The sequence below is a fragment of the Dreissena polymorpha genome, chromosome 9 (assembly GCF_020536995.1).
Source record: "Dreissena polymorpha isolate Duluth1 chromosome 9, UMN_Dpol_1.0, whole genome shotgun sequence".
In the NCBI taxonomy this organism is placed as follows: Eukaryota; Metazoa; Mollusca; class Bivalvia; order Myida; family Dreissenidae; genus Dreissena; species Dreissena polymorpha.
The window spans coordinates 393,367-407,210 of record NC_068363.1 but is presented as its reverse complement, the minus strand read 5'-3'; the positions used below and the strand labels follow the sequence as shown (position 1 = coordinate 407,210).

General features: G+C 35.1%; 1 protein-coding gene across 1 annotated transcript; it reads right to left on the bottom strand.

The window, feature by feature from the left end:
* Positions 1-4,009: 4,009 nt before the first annotated feature.
* LOC127844628 (uncharacterized) lies at positions 4,010-7,428 on the bottom strand. The gene is made up of 3 exons (XM_052375033.1): positions 6,889-7,428; positions 4,892-5,880; positions 4,010-4,359 (listed from the first exon to the last, which is right to left on the bottom strand). The coding sequence occupies exons 1-3, from the start codon at positions 7,221-7,223 to the stop codon at positions 4,010-4,012; spliced, it is 1,674 nt and encodes a 557-aa protein (XP_052230993.1). The 5' UTR covers positions 7,224-7,428.
* Positions 7,429-13,844: the final 6,416 nt, after the last annotated feature.

The window sequence follows — 13,844 nt, the reverse complement described above, 5'->3', positions numbered from 1 at the left end:
TTCAATAGCGCGGTAACGACTTGACACCTTTATGGCATGTTTATTCCCATTATCGATAACTGTAATGTGTGACACCGCACGCGCCGTGCTGACTAGGTATTGTAATTTATCCCGTCACATGCCTTTAAATCAGCCCGACAACCGGGTAACCTAATATCCCAAAAGATATTAGGCTAGATGACCACGTGACATCGAATATCCGTCGGTTGCTCTCCGCGCATGCGCAAGCCTGTACTATTTTCTATTAATAAAATATACTTGCATTCAATTAAAAAAATACAAAATACATGTAGTAAATTACTGTTTGTTTAAACAAAATTATTTCTAACAGCACAATTTCGTCTTTGTGTATTGAATCTATAACAATTAACTCGATATCTGTGTTGTTTAACAAGATAGAAGCTAGCCTAAGCGTTTTGCACGACGTGACGTCACAACGTTTTTGTTCGCGCGTGTTTTTTCCTATATTATATATTAAAACACAAAAAACTCTAAAACTAGATATTTTAGAAACATTTCAACGAATGATGTAAATGTGACAGGATAAATAGAATAATAGGTTGGTGACGTGGATGGAGAATGGTTATCTGGCTCCTCGGAGGATCTTATCCGCCTTCGGCTCACCGGATTACTTCCTCCGACTTGCCAGATAACCATTCTCCATCCACGTCACCAACCTATTATTCTCTATTTACACGCCTCAGGCATCTTGAGAATTTTGAACGTCTGGTGTACTCAATGTATTTTACGTTGAAAATGAAAAAATTCATGGATATATCCGTTCCGTTTACAGTTTTGAGAGAGTTCGGTTTATTCGTCATTTTTTAACAAAGAAATAGAAAGGGAAAAAACGGGACTGCTGTAAATGGCCCGACCATTCGGAATCGGGAGATTTCTGGTATTCGGAGAGCTTGTTTTGGCATGGTCTACTGAAATAAGATATTTGAAAATGCGAAAATGGGTATAATGCCTTATGCAGGGGATTATGGACCTTTTTATATATTGTGTGTTGAGGAAGTTGTGTTCCAAGATAATGCTTGTTTTTTTTCCATTATTTATAAAACTTTAGTTTCAAAACAAGGAACCGTATATATATACTACTGTAAACAAATTATATACAGTGTATATTTTCATAATTATGATGTGGTAACATAGGGATGACACAATTATTTTACAGTTGAATATTCAATTGAATGTTTGCAATTCCAGTGTAGAAAAGCCATGCAAATATTCACAAATTTAAATTATTATTAAATACCAATAGTTTTCCTTTTGTAAAAAGTTGTTTGTTCTAAACTCAAAGATATTGATTTCACCAAATACTACAACATAAAGTGAGTTCAATCAACCATATGGTCCAGTGTCACATGTCAAGCTTGAATATCAAAGAAACACCTTAGTGTCAGTCGTCAATACTTGATTAAAATAAAGTGTGGCTTGTTTTTACTTTTTTATTATAAATAAATTTTGTACAGGACTGGAAGTTGTTTAATAATAAGAAAGCAGACATTTTAAAATCATCAGACAACATTGTTGGAAATTGATACTTAAACACACAAATACAGTGTCTCCTGGGCACAAAGTAGTAAACACCAGTATTGCTATTACTAAAATATTTGATTGAATGAATATGCATATATTCAAACTAGTAACAGTTAATTTATTAAGAACAAGAGATGTGTTCGTCAGAAACACAATGCCCCCTATTGCGTCACCTTGAACAAAATTATTTGTTTTTTTGTTTTTTAGACCTTTGACCTTGAAGGATGACCTTGACCTTAAACTTTCACCACTCAAAATGTGCAGTTTGATGAGAATGCCGCTTTGAATTTTTTATTTTTTATTTTTTGACCTTTGACCTTGAAGGATGGCCTTGATCTTGAACTTCCACCACTCAAAATTTGCAGCTTCCTGAGATACACATGAATGCCAAATATCAAGTTGCTATCTTTAATTTTGAAAAAGTTATTGCCAATGTTAAAGTTTTCGGACGGAGAGACGCCCTATATTTGACATTTGACCTTGAAGGATGACCTTGACCTCCACCTTTCACCACTCAAAATGTTCAGCTCCTTAAGGTACACATGCATGCCAAATATCAAGTTGCTATCTTCAATAGTGAAACAGTTATGGCCGATGTTAAAGTTTTTGGACGGACGGACAGACGCCATATATTAGACATTTGACATTGAAGGATGACCTTGACCTTCACCTTTCACCACTCAAAATGTGCAACTCTGTGAGATGCACATGCATGCCAAATATCTAGTTGCTATCTTCAATATTGAAAAAAATATGGCCAATGTTAAACTTTTCGGACGGACAGACGCCATATATTTGATATTTGACCTTGAAGGATGACCTTGACCTTTCACCAATCAAAATGTTCAACTCCATGAGATACACATGCATGCCAAATATCAAGTTGCTATGTTCAATAGTGAAAACGTTATGGCCAATGTTTAAGTTTTTTTCCGGACAAACGGACAGTCTGACTGACATACTGACTGACGGACAGTTCAACTGCTATATGCCACCCTACCGGGGGCTTAAAACATAGTGAAATATTAAGGTAAATAACACATATGATATAAATAAATACACCTATTCTTGTCATCCACAAAAATAAAATCTAACAAGTGATGTGTTCGTCAGAAACACAATGCTCCCTATTGCGTCGCTTTGAAAAAATTAATAATTTGTTTGACCTTTGACCTTGAAGGATGACCTTGACCTTGAACTTCCACCACTCAAAATGTGCAGCTTCATGAGATACACATGCATGCCAAATATCAAGTTGCTATCATCAATAATGAAAAAGTTATGGCCAATGTTAAAGTTTTCGGACCAACAGACGCCATATATTTAACATTTGACCTTGAAAGATGACCTTGACCTTCGCCTTTCACCACTCAAAATGTTCAACTCCATGAGATGCACAAGCATTCCAAATATCAAGTTGCTATCTTCAATAGTGAAAAAGTTATGGCCAATGTTAAAGTTTTTGGACGGACGGACAGACGCCATATATTAGACATTTGACATTGAAGGATGACCTTCACCTTCACTTTCACCACCCAAAATGTGCAGCTCCGTGAGATGCACATGCATGCCAAATACCAAGCTGTTATCTTCAATATTGAAAAAGTTATGGCCAATGTTAAAGTTTTCGGACGGACAGATGCCATATATTTGACATTTGACCTTGAAGGATGACCTTGACCTTCACCTTTCACCACTCAAAATGTTTAGCTCTATGAGATACACATGCATGCCAAATATCAAGTTGCTATCTTCAATAGTGAAAAAGTTATGGCCAACGTTAAAGTTTTTTTCGGACGGACAGACTGACATACTGACTGACTGACAGTTCAAATGCTATATGCCACCCTACCGGGGGCTTAAAAACAATGATGTAAAAACTAAGCTCAATACAAAATAATTATTCTATAATGTTACTAAATGTTTCTTAGAACAGAACAACTAGTGGCAGTTAAAGAATGAAATGTAAATATTAAATATCTCATAAACTGCACTCTGCAGTTCTTTTACTTTGCAAAAGAATTACGCAAAACATAATAGAGCATATAATGGAGCATAACAAATAATCGCAAGTAAATCATGAATGTTCAAGCCAAACATTTTCAATATTAAGATCAAGATTAAAACAATACACTCATTACATGTATATGCAATTTAACAGAAAAAAAATCATAATAATAAGAATTGCTTTCTTGCAACAGATGATGTTTTAAAATAATGTGGCAACACAATCAATCCTGTAAGAACAATGCAAAAAAACAATTAAACTAAATCCATGCTGCCAAGAATTTTATTGTGAAGTTCCTGTTTTAAACAAATTCACGATTTATCATTCCGAAGCAACACAATACATCATCCATATTAGTTATGTGATGAGACCTAACACTGAATATGAGTTTGGTGTCCCCATGAATTTATTATTTATGTACACCCTTCAAAATGTTTGTACTGAAACTTGTGAAAAAAACTATTGTACTTTAAACACCCGGATCTTTTCATCAAATTGTGCAACAATGATTGAGGCTGTGCTCCTGTTGTAGCAGACTGACCATATATATTTAAGTCCATCCCTACTGGTAGCAAGGGTTGCCAGCTTCTTCCTGCCTTCCCCATCCAGCTGTAGGAGAGTGTTGGAATGTTGCCCACAGACCAGCACCTGTCCCTGAGCTGTCACATGTATAGCAAGTGGCCATTTTAGGTCTGGGTCTGTGAAGGTGCAGAGTACACTACCATCTCTAGCAAGTGTGAGGACCTTGTCATGGACGCTGTTGATGACGATTATCTTGTCACCTGTTGGACTAACTGTACACCTCATTGCTGCAAAGAAGAATATTATCAATGAAGTTTATTTTTTACACAACAATTATGTTCATAAAGACACTTACGTCTTATTCGCTTGTTTTCAATTTATAGAGTAAGATTTTTTGACGAATTTCAGCTACAATTAAACATGTATGAATGCATAATTATTTTATGCTGAAACCCCATGATGCACACATTTGTAACATTTTCACAATAATACATGTGGTTACTGAGATACAGAGTCTGCTGACATAATTATGAACATTGCATTATTTTTAATTGTATTTTATAAAGCCTTTTATACAATAAAGAAACAAGTCATTATACATGTAGTGATACTTTGCAAAGGATAGACTATTGTATGGCAGTTTTCATTTACATATATTGCCAAAATAAAGTAATTAAGTTTATGATTTGCAAACATAATTATCGCACGAATACTTAATTGAATCTAATGAAATTGACATGTCAACTATAAAGTTGGGAAACTGTTAATAAATTCCAAATATATCTAGATAAATCTACTGTAATATTACAATGTACTTACTTGTAAACCTGCTTGATGTATCCTCGTACATCTTATTCAACAGTTCTCCACTCATTGAATACTTGTGAAGTGCATTGCCAGTGGTGAGATACAGGTCCTTCTGATCATAAGCAATACCCCAGCATTCATGTTGAAACCGTAACTTCCTGCCCTTTACCAGATGCCCATCATTCACTGAGACAAACTGGACCCCATGTGTATTGTCCAAAGTTTCGAAAGCAACGGCTACTTCACTTGGTGTGATTTGACACATATCATGAGCATTTAAATCACAGTGTCCGACCACCTGGTATTGCTGATCTAGTAGCTTAACACGATTATTATAAAAAGTATCTGCTACAAGCATCTGACCATTGGATAGAACACAGATGCCATTGAGTACACAAGGCGATGAATCAATTGGTATTGTCACCTCATACTCTGACTTTCCCTGCACAGTAAATACATGGTTTTGGTCACCTAGCACAATCTTCCCCAGACATGACAGTGTGGAGAAGAACTGTTCAATATCAATGTCAGCCTGAAATGTTAATAATCTTTCTAGCTGAACTGAGTTCTCCCGCAGATAAGTTTCTGACTGCCTAATTTTTTCCAGACATTTCTTACTTGCAATAAATATAAGTTCTGATTTGCCCTTATCAACAATATCATGAATTGCGTCACTGAGTTGTTTCAGTTCATTTTTAAGCTTGCTGCAATTGTCCATATCAGTCTTGAGAGAAGCTTTCAGAGTGGTCATCTTATCATCTAGCTCTTTTATGGTGTTCTTTTCAATCTTGTCTAAAATTGTATTTATTGTCTGGCGTGTCTGACGTACTTTATGTAATTGTTTGCTGTATGAGACCTGCACAGACTGCATGTTGGTGTTCCAATCGTTCTCCAGTTTCTTTAGTGTTTCCAGAATAGTTTGAATCTTTTTTGATACTTGCTGTAAGTCAGGTGAAGGTCCTTTGACTAACTTGGATATCAGGATTACCTTAGTGCATTGACTGGAAGGAAAACAATACTTATATATTTGTAGGTGGTTTTTAATGGCGATTATGAACAAATATGGCTGAGCTTTGGTTGTTTTAGGAGTCTTCTGTTTTCAAAATGCTCTTTTTAGGTAATTGTCTTAGATTTCGAATGTAATCATTTTAATAGAGATACTGAAATACACATAATTCATATTAGTTACTATTGTACTTTTATTCAAATTATTCACATTCACACACAAAGTCAATAATTGTTTGTTATAATTTAATGCTTACCGATGGCTTACAGAGAAATATCAGTGGCATAAAACTAATATTTGACTGTTAAAATCTTTGGGGAAAAAAAACAGAGAAAATTATCACTGGTTCCAAGGGCAATTACTCTGCATTGAATGTTTATCAAAACATACCAATAAGCTTCCCTTGAACATTCCGGAGTGCTTAATGGGGAATGATATTGTATGGAATGGAAAAAAAACGAGCACCGCATAACGGGTGCCACGCTTGATTGCGAAAGCTTGTCAGAATAAATTTTTTTAGAGGTCACAGTGACCTTGACCTTTGACCTAGTGACCCAAAATAAGTGTGGCATGTAGAAGTCATCAAGGTGCATCTACATATGAAGTTTAAAAGTTGTAGGTGGAAGCACTTTGATTTTAGAGCCAATGTTAAGGTTTAAGCACGACGCCGGCGGACGGCGGACGGCGGACGACGAGCAGGCTATGACAATACCTCGGTTTTTCTCTGAAAACATCCTCGCTAAAAATTATTCCTTTGTAAGCCAAAAATAAAAAAGAAAATGTGTTGGATGTGGTGGAATATCGATTTCAATCTACTCCTGATCATAGAAAAAATACATTTTCACTCGTGGCTTTTCCACTTGTAAAAATATATTTTTCTATTATCACTCGTGAATTAAAATTGATATTCCACCAAATCCAACAAATATCCTCTATATGATTGATCTTAGCAATGAATGGTCTATTACTAACAGAATTGAAAGCCAATACAAAACTCAAATACCTGTGATTGAGGAAAGCACAATTAGTGCAGCACAGCTGACTGTGGTCATTACATAACATTTTTAGATCTTCGTCCCCATGTAGGTCACATTTCCGAAGGAAATCCTCCACTTCCTTTAACACTGGCCACTTACTTTTGTCTCCCCTTCCATATGTCACATGTTTCCCAAACAACTGACCATGGGGTTTAAAACATTTTGCACAATAACATTTTTGACAGTTATTACAGTAAAAGTCTGCCCACTGGTCAATTTTGTGCTCTAGACACGATGAACAACTAAAGTCTGTAAATGAATCAGATCCTTTATCCACAGTTGACTGAGAAAAGGTAGCCATCTTAAATGTTGTTAAAGTTAAAGAAAAAATAATCCTGTATGTCCTCAATTTAATTATAACTTCATCTTTTAATATTTTCCAGTACCACAGAAATATTGTCCAAACAAACAAAACATTAAATACTTATGTCAGATTTCAAGCAACTAAAAAATTGTTGAACATAACTCTTACAAGATAATTTTAAGATTATTTCAATAGTTCGGCTGTTTTGATCAAACCCGCAAACAGCAGTACATGTACCTAAGCAAATCAGTCCCATGAGTATAAGCTTTCACCAAATCAATAATCATACGGCAAGTTTGCATATAGGTTTGAAAGGTAGACAGACACTATGAAAAACCCTTTGTCATAACTTATCGATCCTCTGCTGAGGTTTACATAAAGTACACTATTTAATGAAAAGTTTAAGAAATATACCACTCATAAAGGAAACCTGAAACATTGCATTTTTAAAGGAGAGGTTTTTGCTGCGTGAAAATATATCTACAACCATTTAGCTGATAAAGTGGCCTTATTACAGATAACACAGTAAATTGAATGTACATGTACATATTTCTGTTTGAAATGTCATACAAGTAAAGAACGGAATGTTTGTTACAATTGTTAAACGATACACATAACATTGTGTGATAACTATGTATTAACCTCATCCATGTGGCATTGTCCCGAAATATGTTTATTTTCTGTTTATTAAAATTAACCATTCTTTAAAATGATGTGTTTTTAAAAGTACTTGTACACATGTTGTTAGTTTAAATGTATGTTAATGACGATGAGCTTTACAAGCGTAAGTGAAAATACACTAATATGCCCTGTTCTGTTTAGTTAAATATAAATTTCAAACAAGAGCACTCACCTGAGTTAAAGGTCAACCAATATTCAAAACTTGACCTGGTGACCTAATTTTTGGAAACATGTGACCCAGATTTGAACTTGACCTTTTTTGGCAAGATAAACATTCTGACCAAGTTTTATCAAGACTTAGTCATAAATGTAGCTTCTATAGTCGACAGCGATTTTTAGTCCCCATTTGGGAAAATTACCTGTACCATGCAAATTGGGAAAAATTAGGGCAAAAAATCAAATTTGGAAAATTCGCATCGTGAAATCTTCCAATTGGGAATTATAGTATTTTTAATTGCTAATAATGATATAAAAACAAAAGTCAGTACACAAATATTGATTTACATTCATTTTGGCTTGTAATGTAAAGTGTAAGTGCTTATTTTATTTGTTAACTTTCAGTTAATGCACTTTTGGAAACAAGAGCACCGCCTTGCGGGTGCAGACCACTCATCTATTTTTCTTTTTAAAGGTGTAGGGACCTATCTCAATTTCAATCACAAAGGAGGGAGGGGTTGAGAGGGGTGTATAGTGTGGGGGTGTGGTCATTTATTACATTATCTTCCAAAAATGCAAACAAAATGCACAAAAAAAATGTTTCTGAGGGAGGGGGGGATTCTTGGGTGGGATGGTTGGACGGTATTTCAAAAATAAAATAATAAAAATAAATATTTGTATTTTTTAAACATGTTTGAAAAAAAACAAGAGATGTGTTCGTCAGAAACACAAAGCCCCCACCCTATTGCGCCGCTTTGAATTTTTTTTTTTTTACCTTTTACCTTGAAGGATGACCTTGACCTTACACTTCGACCACTCAAAATGTGCAGCTTTATGAGAACGCCGCTTTAAAAAATTTTTTTTACCTCTGACCTTGAAGGATGACCTTGTCCTTGAAGGATGACATTGACCTTGAACTTCCACCACTAAAAATGTGCAGCTTCATGATAGCCGCTTTGATTTTTTTTTTACCTTTGACCTTGAAGAATAACGTTGACCTTGAAGGATGACCTTGACCTTGAACTTCCACCACTAAAATTGTACAGCTTCATGATAACGCCGCTTTGATTTTTTTACCTTTGACCTTGAAGGATGACCTTGACCTAGACCTTGAACTTCCACCACTCAAAATGTGCATGTATAATTGCAAGGCACAGCTACCTGTACATAGTCACAACTTCAAATACTGTCGATGAAAAGTGTGTTTCTGTCATCATGTGTTTAACATTTTCAAGCTGCACTTGCTGTCTTAGAAAGGTCAAATAAATTATTAAGGTTTAAAGCGGTTAAAGGCATTCCGAAACACCCACTAAGAGTAAAATCGATCACAAAAGCTTAATTGTAAACAAAAATAAACCTTATAGCAACAAACTAAATTTGTATTCTGATCATCGATGCTTTTAACAGCCAAAATTTACCAAAGTGCTGGGATTAAACGAGGAACTCATGTATTGAAACTTTGAGGACGGGTTCTAATGAACTTCGAAACTTACAAAAACCCATAAAGATATCAGTTAGTTAAAATCATGTGGCTTTTTGTGTTTTACGTTGAGCAAGGTATATATACGAACGTCAATCATACATTTATTCTTACTATGCATATTGCTGACTAAAGCCATATGTCAATTATGTATAACAATCTGTAGCAAAATCGATGTTAAACTAGATATTATTGGCCTAATATTTAACGCATTAGACACATTTATTAATCTAAAAAATTAAAAACATATTTTATTTAACATTAAATACAATTATTTTAAGATTATTCGATTGCCCAACTATGACAGAGTTTGTATATGTGTTGTAAAACACTGATTTTGGTTCAATCAACCCATCCTCATCTCAAGCAAGAGTGGCATTTTTTCTCCCCTCCCTGCTATCAATATGTATAACAGTGCGTGATTCATATCCACAGACGAGAATGTGCTCCGCAGCTGAGACGTGTACATTCCATGGGACTTGCATGTCTGTATCAGAGAACGCGAAGAGAATGTCCCAATTCTTAGCCAGTGTAAGCAGCTTGTTATTACCACGATCGGTGACGAAGATCCTGTCACCGTTATGACTCAAAGCACACTTCAACACTGCCAAACAAGATATCGTGAAAGATGCTTGATTTAAATATTATATATAAATACAACAATACATGCCACTGACAAACAATTATGAATTTGTTGGTGCGTTAAAATAGTAATTTTGTAGGACTTAGTGGTATTTTCAAGAATCAAATCATACACTCACATTCGAAAGTCACAATGTGATTATTTTCGGTTTATATTACACGTGTGTATACATGCACAATCATAATCGGATATTATAAAATGAAAATAAAATTTAGTATTCTTATTAAAAGTAAAAATACCTGAATATTCATGACATATATCTTAATAGAATTTCTTTATTAGTTCCCCACTCAGACTGTATTTGTACAGCGCAGACCCCGAAGTGATGTACAGCTCACCCAGTAGATGGCTAATTCCAATACATTGATGTTCAAGCCGATGAGTCCTGCCTTTGATCAATCCCCCTTTTTCCACTGTAAACAATTGCACCTCGTGTGAAGCTTGCTTATTAAGAGTAATCGCCATCTCTGATGAACAAACATGGCATATGTCGTGCGCATGTGTAACCAGGGAAGTTCTGCTGATCACAATATATTTCTGGTTCAACAGTTTCCGCGAAGCGTTCGAATAGTCCGTTAAGACGATGTGACTATCATGAAGAAAACATACCCCTAAAATGCTGCACAAATAGGTATCGTCATTTGAATGTAACCTGAACTCAGTCTTACCAATCATAGATAATGCACAGATATGTAGTTACCGAATCTGTGTGCATTATGCCCAAACCATGTAGTTCCGACAAATATTTTTCAATGGTAGTGTTAACCTGAAGCGATAATGAAATACCAGGCTTTCCGGAAAGTTCTTGTATATAAGATTCCGATTGTTTGTTTTTTTCTTTTCCAACCATTTTTTATTTGCTACGAAATTGACTTCATTATTGTTTTCACCTATTTCATGAATTGTATCTCTGAAACATTTCAACTCTTCATACAGCTTATTGCAGTTGTCAACATCTTTTTTAAAGTCTGTTTTGAGGTTTGCAATTGAAAAATCTAGTTCTGTCATTGTCATCTTCTCAAGCTCATCTAATGCAGCGTTAATTTTGTTACGCATATCTGTTATGTATTGTTTGCTTTTCTTCAATGACTCTTTCAAGGACGCAATGTTCTCCTCTCGACTCTTTCATAGCTCTTTCAGTTGTTGCTTTATCGTCTTGATGTCATCAAAAAGTTGTTTAAGGTCTCCAGGTGACGTGATATTTACAAAATCTGTTATGAGAGACACCTTAAACAGTATCCAGATTAGGTTTGCAAATCCAGATTATTTGCAAACTTATTTTTTTTATTTATTGAACAATTGTTATGAAAATTTGCATATTTGTAGGGGGCATTGAGTACATACATATAATTGAAAAAAAAAGATTTAAAATGTTTTTAGAAAGTAGAGTTATTTGATGATAAAGTTGCCATCTCCCGTGGGATCCCAACGGGGTTTTGGTTCCCCCGTTAAGAATTGCAATTTTCCAACGGAAGATTTTTCCAGACGGGAGAATTTTACCTATATTTTACAAAAAATGTAATTTAAATGTTATGCTTTGTTTTCTGTTTAAATGTTTACAAATACACATGCTGAAGTCATAATTGTAAGAAATAAGTATTTAAATAAGAAAATAAAGTGTTTGTAGATTTTCTTCCCCCGTTGGAGTTTTACGGGAGCTCCCCTGAAACCCCCATTTCCATTAAACATCCGTGGGAGGTTTGACGGAGGACCCCGTCAATCCCCCATTTTTAATAAACCCCAACGGGCGTTTGACGGGGGATCCCCGTCTAACTCCCATTTAAAAAGAACACCAATGGGACTTTTACGGGGGGGGGTAGGAATCACAATTCATTCAACAGTTAATACACATAGCACTATATTACATTGTATAAAGACACCAAACTTTATTAAATAATTGATATTTTCTTTTTAAGGTGTCGGAATCAAATAATAATTTTTGAGATTTCTTAAATCAGTACCAAAATTTACGTTGAATATAATGTCTTTTTGGTAAAAGATTAGACCCACATATCGATATTTCTGTCAAGATGAATATAAAACGTTCCGACCATAATTTTGCAACACTCACTGTATATATAAAGTGACTTGTCTCGCAAATATATTGCATTTACCTTTAGATAATCCAAACGTTGCTTTTATCCATTACTGTGATGATAAATACAATCCAGAAAAACAATAGCATTGGAAGCATAATTATTGTCATTCGGAATTGTATTTCTTTTGCTGTTTATTCCCGTGTAACAGTTTTGGAGGTTTTTTTCCTAGAAATTTAGCTTGCAAACATTTTCGGTGCAATGTCGTACCTTAGTGTACCGGTTACATTCCACAAGTTGTTTTTTTACACAAAATGCCTGAACAGGGCAGTGTGTTAGGTTCATTGTTTTGTTATTGTAGTTGTTTGTTTTTTATCTTTAACAACACCGTGCACTGGTAGCGTTATAAGCAGAGACATGCGGGAGTCTTCTTGAAACATACTGTACTGGCTAGTTTCAAATATGGGACACAACACCACTTCTCCAATAGAATAGATGATGTTTAAATACATTTGAGTTATATTTGCAGTTTCAGGTATTAACTGTTTTGTTTTCTGATAAGGATATGATATCCCAGACGTTAGTTCCTGTGCTGTCTTTTTCCCTCTAAACAAACAGACATATAACACCAAGGACTTATATCACTTTTCATTATTGTGTATAAAATACGAAATACCACACACAACTGAAATATTTGATATAACCCATATAAGCAGTATGATTTCCTTTCTAAATGTAATAAAAACTTAATTTTCAATCATGAACTAGTAGTTTCAGGAAAACAGGAAACCAAGAAAAAATGTGAAACCAACAAAGGCATAGAATTGTGAAATATGCAAGCCAGAGTTCTCGACTTATGATTGTTGAACGCTGCACTTCTATACACCACAACCTACCTTTGTTCGAAGTTTGATGTAAATGGGTCTTATTGTAATTACGTTATGACCCGGACAATAAAAAAGTGAGATAAATAAAGTAATGAAGGGGCTATAGCTATAGTTCTTGTGCACTGAACGTCTAATCAGTGAGATCTATCCATATATGCATATATGAAGTTTCATGTGAATAGGTGATATAGTTAAAGACTAATACTCCGGACAAAGTACTGGAAGCTGCCCGACCCCAGGCATGACATAATTAATCCCTTAATATGGACTCCATTGGTCATTGTCGACTCGGGTACTACTTACGTGTACCCCGGGTACTCTTAAGTATACTTACATGTACCCCGGGAACGGTAAATATACTAAATCGTACCCGGTCGATATTAGACTGTACTCGAGTTGTATTCCCGCCTAAAATCCTATGTCGTAACACGCGCTACTGATTATCTTAAGCAAACTTCTATTTAAAAAAAACTGCCTCAACATGCTTTATGAGTATGAGTTTCGATAATATAGAGGCCATTTTACAGAAAATTGACATAAATGTGAATATATTTAATTAAAAACAAGATGTGTTTGTGACCTTGTGAAGGATGACCTTGACCTTTCACCACTCAAAATGTGCAGCTCCATGAGATACACATGCATGCCAAATATCAAGTTGCTATCTTCGTGAAACGCAATGTCCCCCTATATGACGTTTGACATTGAAGGATGACCTTGACCTTATGAAGGATG

What these genes read in the sequence shown, in the direction of transcription:
- LOC127844628 (XM_052375033.1), bottom strand. Translation starts at nt 7,223, where the DNA reads ATGGCTACCTTTTCTCAGTCAACTGTGGATAAAGGATCTGATTCATTT. An exon ending in TGTGCTTTCCTCAATCACAG is followed by an intron (nt 5,881 to 6,888) that starts GTATTTGAGTTT and finishes TTTTCCTTCCAG; the next exon opens with TCAATGCACTAAGGTAATCC. An exon ending in TACATCAAGCAGGTTTACAA is followed by an intron (nt 4,360 to 4,891) that starts GTAAGTACATTG and finishes TCTTCTTTGCAG; the next exon opens with CAATGAGGTGTACAGTTAGT.